This window comes from Coregonus clupeaformis, unplaced genomic scaffold, assembly GCF_020615455.1.
Source record: "Coregonus clupeaformis isolate EN_2021a unplaced genomic scaffold, ASM2061545v1 scaf0166, whole genome shotgun sequence".
Taxonomy (NCBI): domain Eukaryota; kingdom Metazoa; phylum Chordata; class Actinopteri; order Salmoniformes; family Salmonidae; genus Coregonus; species Coregonus clupeaformis.
This window is the reverse complement of record NW_025533621.1, coordinates 24,893-40,755: the sequence shown is the minus strand read 5'-3', so window position 1 is coordinate 40,755 and position 15,863 is coordinate 24,893. Positions and strand designations below refer to the sequence as shown.

Here is a 15,863-nt window from a genome sequence, read left to right as displayed (position 1 = left end):
CTACTTCTGACCAGGGGCTCTGGTTCTAGTTATTTAATTGTCAATGCGTTCAGCACTATAGTAAATAGAACAGGGCACCATTTGGGACTCAGGTTTCACCTTGTTTGTATGAAAAGGCGGTTTGTTCTAATTAATTGAAATGGTATTGACTTGCAAATGATTGAATTATTCCTAACCTAATAATGAACCTTAAGCCACAAGTGTTGTTTTTCACTGCTTGTGTGTGTGTGTGTGTGTGTGTGTGTGTGTGTGTGTGTGTTGTGTTTTCCTCTATTGCATGTTTCTCTGCTGTTTGACAAACACACCCCAAACACACCACTGCAGTTGTTGCTGCGTGTTGTTTTAACAAGTTAATTATGGGTGGATGTAGTTGTTTTAGTTATCAACCCTTTCAGCATTATTGTATTGCAGTAACATTACTATATCGGAAATGAATATCCCCAAATGTATGCTTCTCAATACTCTGCTGGCATGGGTTCGGGGAAATGTGTGTAGAAACTAAGGATATTGCATGTCTCTTTGTAAAACAACACCAAATACCACCTGACTGGAGCCTAACCATGGGTGTGTGTGTGTTTAGGAAAACGATATCCTGTAGGCTTAAGCTAACCTCAGCACAAACCTCTAAGGATTATGGATAATGATATGTTTTGGTCAATCACTAGGCTAGATTCGTTTGTTGAACAACAATAGTTCACCTACACCTCAATTATATATTAGATCAGTTCACCTACACTACCAGTCAAAAGTTTGGACACACCTACTCATTCGACGTTTTTTTTCTTTCTTTTTACTATTTTTTTAGATTGTAAAAAGTAGCAAAGACATGAAAACTATGAGATAACACATATGGAATCATGTAGTAACCCCCCCCAAAAAATCAAAATATATTTTCTATTTGAGATTCAAATAGCCACCCTTTGCCTTGATGACAGCTTTGCACACTCTTGGCATTCTCTCAACCAGCTTCATGAGGTAGTCACCTGGAATGCATTTCAATTAACTGGTGTGCCTTCTTAAAAGTTAATTTGTGGAATTTATTTCCTTCTTAATGCGTTTGAGCCAATCAGTTGTGTTGTGACAAGGGGGGGTATACAGAAGATAGCCCTATTTGGTGAAAGACCAAGTCCATATTATGGCAAGAACAGCTCAAATAAGCAAAGAGAAACAACAGTCCATCATTACTTTAAGACATGAAGGTCAGTCAGTACGGAACATTTCAAGAACTTTGAAAGTTTCTTCAAGTGCAGTTGCAAAAACCATCAAGCGCTATGATGAAACTGGCTCTCATGAGGACCGCCACAGGAATGGAAGACCCAGAGTTACCTCTTTTGCAGAGGATAAGTTCATTAGAGTTATCAGCCTCAGAAATTGCAGGCCAAATAAATGATTCACAGAGTTCAAGTCACAGACACATCTCAACATCAACTGTTCAGAGGGGACTGTGTGAATCAGGCCTTCATGGTCGAATTGCTGCAAAGAAACCACTACTAAAGGACACCAAAAAGAAGAAGAGACATGAGCAATGGACATTAGACCGGTGGAAATTTGTCCTTTGGTCTGGAGTCCAAATTGGACATTTTTGGTTCAAACCGCGTAGCCTAGATATCAATGCATACACACAAACTATCTAGGTCAAATAGGGGAGAGGCGTTGTGCCGTAAGGTGTTGCTTTATCTGTTTTTTGAAACCAGGTTTGCTGTTTATTTGAGCAATATGAGATGGAACGGAGTTCCATGCAATAATGGCTTTATATAATACTGTACGCTTTCTTGAATTTGTCCTGGATTTGGGGACTGTGAAAAGACCCCTGGTGGCATGTCTGGTGGGGTACGTGTGTGTGTCAGAGCTGTGTGTAAGTTCACTATGCAAACAATTTGGGATTTTCAATACATTAATGTTTCTTATAAAAAGAAGAAGTGATGCAGTCAGTCTCTCCTCAACTCTTAGCCAAGAGAGACTGGCATGCATAGTATTTATATCAGCCCTATGATTACAATGAAGAGCAAGACGTGCCGCTCTGTTCTGGGCCAGCTGCAGCTTAACTAGGTCTTTCCTTGCAGCACTGGACCACACAACTGGACAATAATCAAGATTAGACTAGAGCCTGCAGAACTTGCTTTTTGGAGTGTGGTGTCAAAAAAGCAGAGCATCTCTTTATTACGGACAGACCTCTCTCCATCTTTACAACCATTGAATCTATATGTTTTGACCATAATAGTTTACAATCTAAGGTAACACCAAGTTACTCCTCAACTTGTTCAACAGCCACACCATTCATTACCAGATTCAGCTGAGGTCTAGCATTTAGGGAATGATTTGTACCAAATACAATGCTCTTAGTTTTAGAGATGTTCAGGGCCAGTTTATTAGTGGCCACCCATTCCAAAACAGACTGCAACTCTTTGTTAAGGGTTTCGGTGACTTCATTAGCTGTGGTTGCTGATGCATATATGGTTGAATCATCAGCATAGATGGACACACATGCTTTGTTTAATGCCAGTGGCAGGTCATTGGTAAAAATAGAAAAGAGTAGAGGGCCTAGAGAGCTGCCCTGTGGTACACCACACTTTACATGTTTGACATTAGAGAAGCTTCCATTAAAGACAACTTTTTGAGTTCTATTGGATTTGAGTTCTATTTGAGCTCTGAATCCACGATATGGCAGAGGTTGAAAAGCAATAACACATACGTTTTTTCAACAACAGGTTATGGTCAATAATATCAAAGGCTGCACTTAAATCTAACAGTACAGCTCCCACAATCTTCTTATTATCAATTTCTTTCAACCAATCATCAGTCATTTGTGTCAGTGCAGTACATGTTGAGTGCCCTTCCCTATAAGCATGTTAATTTGTTTACAGAGAAATAGCATTGTATTTGGTCAAACCCCATTTTTCCCAACAGTTTGCTAAGAGCTGGCAGCAAGCTTATAGGTCTACTGTTAGAACCAGTAAAGGCTGCTTTACCATTCTTGGGTAGCGGAATTACTTTGGCTTCCCTCCAGGCCTGAGGACAAAGACTTTCCTCTAGGCTCAGATTAAAGATACAGTGGGGAAAAAAGTATTTAGTCAGCCACCAATTGTGCAAGTTCTCCCACTTAAAAAGATGAGAGAGGCCTGTAATTTTCATCATAGGTACACGTCAACTATGACAGACAAATTGAGAAAAAAAATCCAGAAAATCACATTGTAGGATTTTTTATGAATTTATTTGCAAATTATGGTGGAAAATAAGTATTTGGTCACCTACAAACAAGCAAGATTTCTGGCTCTCACAGACCTGTAACTTATTCTTTAAGAGGCTCCTCTGTCCTCCACTCGTTACCTGTATTAATGGCACCTGTTTGAACTTGTTATCAGTATAAAAGACACCTGTCCACAACCTCAAACAGTCACACTCCAAATTCCACTATGGCCAAGACCAAAGAGCTGTCAAAGGACACCAGAAACTAAATTGTAGACCTGCACCAGGCTGGGAAGACTGAATCTGCAATAGGTAAGCAGCTTGGTTTGAAGAAATCAACTGTGGGAGCAATTATTAGGAAATGGAAGACATACAAGACCACTGATAATCTCCCTCGATCTGGGGCTCCACGCAAGATCTCACCCTGTGGGGTCAAAATGATCACAAGAACGGTGAGCAAAAATCCCAGAACCACACGGGGGGACCTAGTGAATGACCTGCAGAGAGCTGGGACCAAAGTAACAAAGCCTACCATCAGTAACACACTACGCCTCCAGGGACTCAAACCCTGCAGTGCGAGACATGTCCCCCTGCTTAAGCCAGTACATGTCCAGGCCCATCTGAAGTTTGCTAGAGTGCATTTGGATGATCCAGAAGAGGATTGGGAGAATGTCATATGGTCAGATGAAACCAAAATAGAACTTTTTGGTAAAAACTCAACTCGTCGTGTTTGGAGGACAAAGAATGCTGAGTTGCATCCAAAGAACACATTTACATTTACATTTTAGTCATTTAGCAGACGCTCTTAACCAGAGCGACTTACAGGAGCAATTAGGGTTAAGTGCCTTGCTCAAGGGCACATTTACGTCATTTAGCAGACGCTCTTATCCAGAGCGACTCACAAATTGGTGCATTTACCCTATAGCCAGTGGGATAACCACTTTACACTTTTTTTGGGGGGGGTAGAAGGATTACTTTATCCTATCCCAGGTATTCCTTAAAGAGGTGGGGTTTCAAATGTCTCCGGAAGGTGGTGAGTGACTCCGCTGTCCTGGCGTCGTGAGGGAGCTTGTTCCACCATTGGGGTGCCAGAGCAGTGAACAGTTTTGACTGGGCTGAGCGGGAACTATGCTTCCGCAGAGGAAGGGGAGCCAGCAGGCCAGAGGTAGATGAACGCAATGCCCTCGTTTGGGTGTAGGGACTGATCAGAGCCCGAAGGTACAGAGGTGCCGTTCCCCTCGCTGCTCCATAGGCAAGCACCATGGTCTTGTAACGGATGCGAGCTTCAACTGGAAGCCAGTGGAGTGTGCGGAGGAGGGGGGTGACGTGAGAGAACTTGGGAAGGTTGAACACCAGACGGGCTGCGGCATTCTGGATGAGTTGTAGGGGTTTAATGGCACAGGCAGGGAGGCCAGCCAACAGCGAGTTGCAGTAATCCAACACCATACCTACTGTGAAGCATGGGGGTGGAAACATCATGCTTTGGGGCTGTTTTTCTGCAAAGGGACCAGGACGACTGATCCGTGTAAAGGATAGAATGAATGGGGCCATGTATCGTGAGATTTTGAGTGAAAACCTCCTTCCATCAGCAAGGGCATTGAAGATGAAACGTGGCTGGGTCTTTCAGCATGACAATGATCCCAAACACACCGCCCGGGCAACGAAGGAGTGGCTTCGTAAGAAGCATTTCAAGGTCCTGGAGTGGCCTAGCCAGTCTCCAGATCTCAACCCCATAGAAAATCTTTGGAGGGGAGTTGAAAGTCTGTGTTGCCCAGCGACAGCCCCAAAACATCACTGCTCTAGAGGAGATCTGCATGGAGGAATGGGCCAAAATACCAGCAACAGTGTGTGAAAACCTTGTGAAGACTTACAGAAAACGTTTGACCTGTGTCATTGCCAACAAAGGGTATATAACAAAGTATTGAGAAACTTTTGTTACTGACCAAATACTTATTTTCCACCATAATTTGCAAATAAATTCATTAAAAATCCTACAATGTGAAATTCTGCATTTTTTTCTCATTTTGTCTGCCATAGTTGACGTGTACCTATGATGAAAATTACAGGCCTCTCTCATCGTTTTAAGTGGGAGAACTTGCACAATTGGTGGCTGACTAAATACTTTTTTTCCCCACTGTATGACAGATAGGAGTGGCTATAGAGGCAGCTACCATCCTCAGTAGCTTTCCATCTAAGTTGTCAATGCCAGGAGGTTTGTCATTATTGATCGATAACAATAATTCTTCCACCTCTCCCACACTAACTTTACAAAATTCAAACTTGCAGTGCTTTTCTTTCATTATTAGTTTTTTATGCATGAATACGATGGCTCACTGTTCATTGTTGGCATTTCCTGCCCAAATTTGCCCACTTTGCCAATGAAGTAAACATTACAATAATTGGCAACATCAAATGGTTTTGTAATGAATAAGCCATCTGATTCTATGAAAGGTGGAGTTCAATTTGTCTTTCTACCCATAATTTCATTTAAAGTACTCCAACGTTTTTTTTTCTCCATTATTCTTTATATCATTGATCTTGGCTTCATAATACAGTTTGTTCTTCTTTTTGTTGAGTTTAGTCACATAATTTCTCAATTTGCAGTAAGTCAACCAGTCAGATGTGCAACCAGACTTATTATCCACTCCTTTAGCCCCGTCTCTTTCAACCATACAGTTTATCAATTCCTCATCAGTCCATGGAGTTCTAACAGTCAGTATCCTAACAGGTGCATGTTGATCAATAATTGGAAAAAGCAATTTCATAAATTCATCAAGTGCAGCATCTGGATGCTCCTTATTAATCACATCAGACCAACAAATATTTTGTACATCATCCACATAAGAGTCACAGCGAAATATTTTATATGACCTCTTATACACTATTTTAGGCCCAGCTTTTGGAACTTTGGCTTTCCTGGATATAGCCACTATATTGTGATCACTGCATCCAATGGGTACGGATACAGCTTTAGAACAAAGTTCTACAGTATTAGTAAAAATATGATCGATACATGTGGATGATCTTGTTCCTGTAGTGTTTGTAAACACCCTGGTAGGTTGATTAATAACCTGAACCAGATTACAGGCACTGGTTACAGTAAGAAGCTTCCTCTTGAGTGGACAGCTTGATGAAAACCAGTCAATATTCAGGTCCCCAAGAAAGTAGACCTCTCTGTTTACACTATCAAGCATTTCACACATATTATTTAGATACTGACTGTTAGCACTTGGTGGCCTATAGCAACACCCCAAAAGAAAAGGCTTTAGATGTGGCAAGTGAACCTGCAGCCACAACACTTCAATAACACTTGACATAAGATCTTCTCTAAGCATTACAGGGATATGGCTCTGAATATAGACAGCAACACCTCCCCCATAAGCATTTCTGTCTCTTCTATAGATGTTATGTTCTTGTATTGCTACTGCTGTATCATCAAATGAATGATCTAAGTGAGTCTCAGAAATGGCTAATATATGAATGTTATCTGATGTTAGCAAGTTATTGATTTCATGAACCTTATTTCTAAGGCTACATATATTAAAATGAGCTATTTTGAGCCCTTTCCTGGGTAGCTTATCAGAGATAGACATAATACTGGAAAGAGCAAACAAAGCAAGATAAACAAATATATATTCAACAGTCCATTAATCAATTGGTGTGTGTAAGTGTGTGTGTGTGTGCTACGGGGTTGAAGCTACAAACCCAAAGGCTTGGCTCTCTCATCCCTTCCAGGCTTCTGGGAAGGAGGGCGGACAATGAGCCTGTCATAGCGGATGTAAGCAATGTCCCCACGCGCTCTGGCAGCTTTCATGGCTATTTCCTCTTCTGGCGCACAGCTTCAGGATAGTCCTCGTTGAGAAAGATATACATTCCTCTCAAGTTCTTGGCTCTTTCCAGAACAGCTACCTTGTCCTTGAACCTCAGGAACTTGACCACGATCGGCCTGGGCCTGTCACCTGGGCCGGTGGTGGGTTTTCCAGTCCTGTGGGCCCGCTCCACCTCAATCTTCCTGTGGTCCATCTTCAGTTTCTCAGAGATCATTTCCCTCACTTTGTCCTCAGACTCCGTCCAGGTCTCATGTGGAGATTCTGCAATTCCGTCCACAACCATGTTGTTACGCCTTGATTGCAAACTGTTCTTTAGGTCCTGGACCTCTCTGGTTAGGTCGTCCATTCTTTTATTAGTCGAATCCACCAGTATTTGGACAAATAACTTTTTCTTGTAACAACTGCTTGTAGAACTATTTTTTGTTCGTTTAAAAGATCCTTTACGTGTGATAGAGAGACAACACTGTCCTCGACAACGTACTTTGGTCTTTGTCATGGTAGCTAGCAACGTAGGTTACGCTGTTACTCCTCGCAGTTCCAGACAGGACAGGTCACAGGGAAGATGGAAAACAACAAACAGCAGGGATCTAGACAGCCACAAACCCGGGACAATCCGCCGTCCCAGCCACAGTGGCTAACCGCATCGCCGCGTTCAAGCCCTCAAGAAAACCCAGCTAGCTTGATATGCTGCTAGCTAGCAGCTAGGCTAGCTGCAACGCCAAATAGCTCCTCAGACCCATCCTTGGTCGGCAGGATCATTGGACAGAGACTAGCAATCCCAGCAACTGACGCCAACTGTGTCGTGGGATCCAAACGAAAAACTTAGCTGGCTACAAAGAACTTCAAGTGCTCAAACGCTGTTTAGCAAACTCCAGTCGTTTTACATTTGTTGGATGACATGAAAATAAAGCTCTTTGACCACGCACACCAGTGGTGGGTTTGGCGTCGAAAAAATGAGAATGCTAATGCAGAGAATAACCTTCTGTAAAATACGGTGGTGGATCTTTGATGTTATGGGGCTATTTTACAGGCCGTTACTGTCAGTACCAGGTGAGGGAGGGGGGACAAGCAGTTACTTCTCCTGGTTATCAGAGGGTGGAGAGGAGGATCTGATGGTTCACAGTATCAAAGGCAGCGGAAAGGTCTAGAAGGACGAGAGCAGTGGAGCAGAGAGGGCTATGGGAGTATAGACTATGTACCCTGTCCTCTGTTTCCCCGTGTCCCGTTCCCTCTCAGGAAATGGGTTATATTGGGCTTTGTGTTAGATCCCTTATGGTCCTCTGTAGCTCAGCTGGTAGAGCACGGCGCCTGTAACGCCAGGGTAGTGGGTTCGATCCCCCGGGACCACCCATACGTTAAAATGTATGCACACGTGACTGTAAGTCGCTTTGGATAAAAGCGTCTGCTAAATGGCATATTATTATTATTATTATTATTATTATTATTATTATTATTATAGATCGATCTCCCAGGTTGACCTCCAGCACTGCTAACCTTTCTATCTGACTGCTGCTGCTGCTACAGGTGTCAGCCCACCCCTGCCCTGTGAGGGGAAACCCCATGGGGTCAAAGGATAGCAGGGAACATCGGATAATATACACGCAGAGGTGAAAGTAGATGTATTTTCTTCCCGGTACGGGACATCCTGAAAAAATGTATGGGCCTAATCATAGAATTACACAGAACCCCTAATCATTCAGTAGGATCTCTGTGGGCCTAGTTGTAAAGATTTGTCATTTAACTTTTAAAATGTATTACTTTTTATTGTAGCATAAAACACAACCAGTCATGATGTTTTCATCTGATTGTCAAACTATCTCTTCATAGGGATCCTTTACTAGGTTACCCATGCACGTTCATCCACTCACAACATATTTCCAGCCTCCAAACAGTGGTCAATGGAGCGACATCTTTTACACAAAACACCAAAAGGTGTAGGCCTAATGACATTAGATTTCGGCCACTCATCTCTGAGTTGGCAAATTGTCAGTGGAACCACATGGTATTTTGGAGCGTAGGCTATACCTGTTTTCAAGTCCATTCGCTAATTTCTCATGCATCTGACATACAGTAATGACTCTGACGTGCGGTAATGATAAATAGTGGTGTAATAGCCTACAGTTTTCTTGACATTTTGTTTTCATTATTGCTGATGTTTTAACGGTACGGCGTATCCCAACTATTTATTTTGCTGGGATGCCGGACCATACCGCCTTACTTTCACCACTGCACACAATCACACATGCACACCTTGATCCACCTTGGTCCACCTTGGTCAACCTTAATCCACCTTGGTCCACTTTGGCCTACCCTGGTCCACCTTGGCCTACCCTGGTCCACCTTGGTCCACCTTGATCCACCTTGGTCCACCTTGGTCCACCCTGGTCCCCCCTGGTCCACCTTGGCCTACCTTGGTCCACCCTGGTCCACCTTGGTCCACCCTGGTCCACCTTGGTCCACCCTGGTCCACCCTGGCCTACCTTGGTCCACCCTGGTCCACCTTGGTCCACCTTGGTCCACCCTGGCCTACCTTGGTCCACCTTGGTCCCTGCTTCTCTCCCTCTCAGTTCTGTGTTAGATCGATCTCCCAGGTTGACCTCCAGCACCGCTAACCTTTCTGTCTGACTGGAGCTGCTGCTGGTACAGGTGTTAGTTCACCCCCTGCTGTGATGTCAGCCCACCCCTGCCTCCTACACCACGGGACCCAGGGATAGCAGTGGGTGATGGAGAGGGTTTTAAACATCAGATAGAACACATGCAGACGCAGGCAACTCACTCACACTCATAAAGCCTCACACACTGAGTCTGAGCTGCTGAAAGTCATCTGAACCCTCTGAAAGGCCACCTGATCACCTGAAAGGAGACCTTTCTTTTATTTCTACCTGGTAGTTAATTGCACTCACCAGGTGTCCCAGGTCTGAATTAGCCCCTGATTAGAAGGAGAGGATGAAAAACAGAGGTGTTTCGGCCCTCCAGGACCGGAATTGAAGAACCCTGATCTAGATCAATGAAAGCAGTTTTTTTTTTGTTGTTGATAGAATTTGAACAAATATTTCTTGGCATTGAGCATGTAGGGTGAGACATTTCTGTTTAGTATTTAGAATCAGGGTCCAGATAGCTGTATTGACTGATGCAAGAGAAACGGCTCTCTGCTAATTCTAAAGCAATCAGCCAGACGTGTCAAACACACACACACACACACACACACACACACACACACACACACACACACACACACACACACACACACACACACAAACACACTTCCCAGACCTGTTCTCCCGGAGGCCACAGCGATCAATAGGTTCTCTAGAACCACCGCCTGCCCTACTGCAGAATCCTCACCAGCTAGAATCCAAACCACCAATCTCTCTCTCCAGCCTTAAGTGCCTAAGATGTGGCGCTCCAAAATATTCATCATACTTCTGTTCTGAAATTTATTTAGAATAATGTCAACTCGTCATAATTGTGCAGGTAAAAAAATGCACACAATAACCTCCCGCTATTGTAACGGTGAGGTTAGTATGTCTTGGGCGAGGGGGGGGGGTATGATATTTGTTCGTCTAACTTTTCTCACTCATCATTATTCACGAACAATATTGTTGACAATTTTAGTGTTTAATTCTTAGTCGATGGAACGATAACCTTTTTTGTTGTTGTTGTTTGTAAATGCCTCCTTTGGAACACTTCTTTTGAATTACTGACATCTGAAGATACAAGACATCAGAAACGTCAGTGAGAAATAACGTGACGCATGCTGCTTCCTTTCAAGAGGTTAAACCGTTTCGTGATCGTGATCTCTGTGTGACTGTGGCCACAAGTCAGATGTCGATGTGCAGGATGAGGACTCATTTTCTGTTACAGATTGCACGATCGAGGTCTAGGACAAATCAACTGAATAGCAAATCACTATTCATAAGCAGTTCAGTAGAGGACTGATGTTTGGTAGATAGCCATAGACATCTCTATGGGTGCAGTAATACGGTTCTTTGGTTTTGGTTTGATCCTGCTATTAAAATCCAGAACTAATTTGTCCAAACCCGGCAGTAGAGATATTTAACAGCTTATCGAAATTGAGATCAGACAGCGTTCAGAATGTCTTCATTTGAAAAGCGTGCTTCCTATTTACAGGACTGCATAATTTGTGTTGCTGTTGCCTTATCTAACCAGGAAATGTATAATCTCTTTTACAAGAGCTTTTCTTGTGCATTTCCATAACAAAATTGAATGAGACATGAATTCATATCCAATTCATACCCACTTGGTGCATTAATGTGTAATGTGTTTCAGGATTTCATTGTACCACTGTGTACTATAGCGACTGTTTGTAGTAATAAATTGTCTGCTAGTAAAGCAATAGGAGCCAGCCTCCATAGGCCAATACTTTCATCATCTATTCACTGTTGCACAAATATCCAGATGTAAAGGACTGTTCTGTAGCCAACAGCTGGAGTTGGAGGTGGAGAAATGTATTGTAATGGGATGCGTCTAGATACACTTCAAATCAGCTCCCTGCCTCCTTGTTCCACCATTGCAGTGTCTAAAACCTTGTGCCTGAGTCAAAGCTATTCGCTGCTCTGGGCACCCCAATGGTGGAACAAGCTCCCCTCACGACGCCAGGACAGCGGAGTCACTGACCACCTTCCGGAGACACTTGAAACCCCACCTCTTTAAGGAATACCTGGAATAGTATAACAGTAATCCTTCTACCCCCCCTTTACTACCACTGTCTTTTGTCTAAACTAACACCTGACTTATTTCACCTGCTAGCACTGACTTGTTTAAAGAAATGTACTTATTGTGATCGAGATGTAGTTGTCCCTGATTGCGCTGACTTTGCTCACAGCTGCTTGTTTGAAGAAGTGTACTTACTGTGATCAAGATGTGGTTGTCCCACTGGCTATCCTAATTTGAATGCACCAATTTGTAAGTCGTCTCTGGATAAGAGCGTCTGCTAAATGACTTAAATGTAAATGAGTCACACTTATGCATCCCAAATGGCACCCTATTCCCTACATAGTGCACTACTTTTGGCCAGATCCTTACGGGGTATAGGGTGCCATTTGGGGTGAAGACCCTGTCTGACTGGACCATTGTTGTTCAGTGGGGTCCTCGAGTATCTTGTTGATTTTATATTCCTCTTCTTACCAGCTGTCTTCACTTAGCTCTTCACAAGAAAAGGGCCCATGAATGGAAAGGGAAATGAACATAGCAAACCAATTTCCTCACTCTCAAAACAAACGGGGACTACCTCCTTTCACGTCATTTAGCAGACGCTCTTATCCAGAGCGACTTACAGTTAGTGAATACATATATATTTTTTATTTTTTTTATACTGGCCCCCCCGTGGGAAACGAACCCACAACCCTGGCGTTGCAAACGCCATGCTCTATCAACTGAGCTACATCCCCTGCCGGCCATTCCCTCCCTTACCCTGGACGACGCTGGGCCAATTGTGCGCCACCCCATGGGTCTCCCGGTCGCGGCCGGCTGCGACAGAGCCTGGATTCGAACCAGGATCTCTAGTGGCACAGTTAGCACTGCGATGCAGTGCCTTAGACCACTGCGCCACTCAGGAGTACATGACAGACATGTATTGCATTTCCTGTTGGAACAGAATGTTTTGGTCCAATCTGTACAGAAAACTACCCTAGCAAGCGGTTGGTGATCGTAACCGCACAGACTCATTGGGTTATTTTGGTGTACATAAAGTGAGGCCGTAGATGTGTTTGTGAGAGGAGGAAGCCTCAATGCAGTCACCTGATTCATACTGCTACTAACTACAGATGGGTCCCCCTGAGGGACAGTTGAGGTCCACTGATCAGCCACTAATCACATCCTCAGGACGTCCTGATTCCTCTGACAATGGATCATTAGATGGGTAGGCTTCTCATCCGCCTGGGGACGAGGGCTGGTTAACAACATCATGGAACTACCAGAGCCGTTATGTGATTTTAAGATTCTAATAACTCCGCTGTTGTGAAAGTCATTCACCCCGTCATCAACTTTTCCTAAATAAGTGTTTTTAAAAGAGCTGCTTGGACAGCTGGGAAATAAGGTGCTGTCGTACTGTTGCCCTCCAGCTCTCTCTCTCGTCGCTCTCTTTCTCTCCCTACTGAGCGAATTGGAGTCTCATGATCTTCATGTCTAAATATAATCCACGGGTCAGTGAGGCAAACAGACAGACCAATACGCACAACAGGAAGAGGACAGGACTGGGCCACTAGAGCTAAACTAAAGGACCTCCTCTTTGGGGACCTAAAGGCCATTTGGGATCTGATTACTTTGTTTTCCACTAATAATATGGTCATTTGACTAACAGTGTCATCCAGTGTCATCCCAGTGTCATCCAAAGTAACTTGCGGTTAACACATTATGTGCGTGGTACCTTCTGGGATCCAATTGATCACTCTACATAACTACTCTACAGAACCACTCTACAGAACTACTCCTGTGGGGGGAGGGTGGGAGGGGGGGGGGGGAACACACTGTACAGTCAGTAGCAGTGTCTCTGCTTTCCCATCCACAGTCAGTAGCAGTGTCTCTGCTTTCCCATCCACAGTCAGTAGCAGTGTCTCTGCTTTCCCATCCACAGTCAGTAGCAGTGTCTCTGCTTTCCCATCCACAGTCAGTAGCAGTGTCTCTGCTTTCCCATCCACAGTCAGTAGCAGTGTCTCTGCTTTCCCATCCACAGTCAGTAGCAGTGTCTCTGCTTTCCCATCCACAGTCAGTAGCAGTGTCTCTGCTTTCCCATCCAACCAGAGGAGCGCCTGATGCCTCATGGGGATGAGATCATGTGCCACCCCTTCTGAGAGAGATCACATCGGATAGCATAGCACATAAAACACACGCACACACACACACACACACACACACACACACACACACACACACACACACACACACACACACACAAGGTTTCCCCCGATACGCCCTCTCTACCCACCCAGTGACTGGTGCTCCCAGGCTCTTTCCCAGAAGGCCACAGTCTAACATCTAACCTCTGACACATAGCATAATATATATATATATATATATATTAAAAAGATCAAGAAAGGAGATAGAAGGGATATATAATAGAATGGTCGAGACGCGGCTTGAAAACCGGAGGGCTACAACTAGTCTAGAGATCTGGCACATCATTACTGTGTTGAAGTCTGAAGGAATGTCTAGTTCTTTCATAGTGTTGTCTGTTTTATAGTAGCCTACAGCGAAATGAGTTCCCTAGTAACAGGACCACTAATTCTCAACCTATAGAACCAATCATGTCACAGCCCAGACTGACCTTACAAATTGAATTAGTGTGTGTTTGTGTGTGTGCGTGTTTTAAGGAGACAAAATTAGATTTCCATTAGTCAACTCTCACAGAATACCTCCTTCTCATGACATGGATGGTGCTGTTGTTTGTTTGACAAACCTTTACTGACCCCAGGCCAGTTCCCCGTTGTCTGTTTGTTTGTTTCCAACTTGTATGTATGTATGTGTCTTTCAGATAGGCTGGGATGAAGCCGCTGTCTAACAACCTCCCGAGTGGCACAGTGGTCTAAGGCACTGCATCGCAGTGCTAGCTGTGCCACTAGAGAACCTGGTTTGAATCCAGGCTTTGTTGTAGACGGCCGCGACCGGGAGACTCATGGGGCGGCGCACAATTGGCCCAGCGTCGTCCAGGGTAGGGGAGGGAATGGCCGGCAGGGATGTAGCTCAGTTGGTAGAGCATGGTGTTTACAACGCCAGGATTGTGGGTTCGATTCCCACGGGGGGCCAGTATGTAATAAAAAAAATGAAAAAATAACGTATGCACGCGCTAACTGTAAGTCGCTCTGGATAAGAGCGTATGCTAAATGACTAAAAATGTAATGTAAATGTAACTTGATGTACTCACCCAGTGACCTTGTGGTTAAAGTGTCTGTCCTGAGATTGGAAAGTTGTTGATTTAATCCCCAGTGTTTGTTTACTCCAGGTTCAGCGCGGTCAGCACGATGACTGATGGGGACTATGATTACCTCATCAAGCTCCTGGCTCTGGGGGACTCTGGAGTAGGGAAGACTACGTTTCTCTACAGGTAAACACACACAACTACTTCTGCTATAATATAGCATATACAGTTGAAGTCGGAAGCTTAGCCAAATACATTTAAACTCAGTTTTTTTGTCTTAGGTCAGTTAGGATCACCACTTTATTTTCAGAATGTGAAATGTCAGAATAATAGTAGAGATAATTATTTATTTCAGCTTTTATTTCTTTCATCACATTCACAGTGGGTCAGAAGTTTACAATTAGGTAGCATTGCTTTTAAATTGTTTAACTTGGGGTCAAACGTTTCGGGTAGCCTTCCACAAGCTTCCCACAATAAATTGGGTGAATTTCGGCCCATTCCTCCTGACAGAGCTGGTGTAATTGAGTCAGGTTTGTAGGCCTCCTTGCTCGCACACACTTTTTCAGTTCTGCCCACACATTTTCAATAGGATTGAGGTCAGGGCTTTGTGATGGCCACTCCAATACCTTGACTTTGTTGTCCTTAAGCCATTTTGCAACAACTTTGGAAGTATGCTTGGGGTCATTGTCCATTTGGAAGACCCATTTGCTTTAACTTCCTGACTGATGTCTTGAGATGTTGCTTCAATATATCCACATCATTTTCCTTCCTCATGATGCCATCTATTTTGTGAAGTGCACCAGTCCCTCCTGCAGCAAAGCACCCCCACAGCATGATGCTGCCACCCCCCGTGCTTCACAGTTGGGATGGTGTTCTTCGGCTTGCAAGCAGCCCCCTTTTTCCTCCAAACATAACGATGATCATTATGGCCAAACAGTTCTATTTTTGTTTCATCAGAGCAGAGGACATTT

At 43.9% G+C, this 15,863-nt stretch overlaps 1 protein-coding gene across 2 annotated transcripts in view; it reads left to right on the top strand.

The window, feature by feature from the left end:
* LOC121581837 (ras-related protein Rab-27B) overlaps nt 1-15,863 on the top strand; it is a 101,497-nt gene that overhangs the window by 61,683 nt on the left and 23,951 nt on the right. For both annotated transcript variants that reach the window (XM_041897200.2, XM_041897199.2), the window contains exon 2: nt 14,977-15,078. In XM_041897200.2, the coding sequence (XP_041753134.1) occupies nt 14,996-15,078 (83 nt within the window). In that variant the 5' untranslated portion in view covers nt 14,977-14,995. The remainder of the gene's footprint in view (nt 1-14,976; nt 15,079-15,863) is intronic.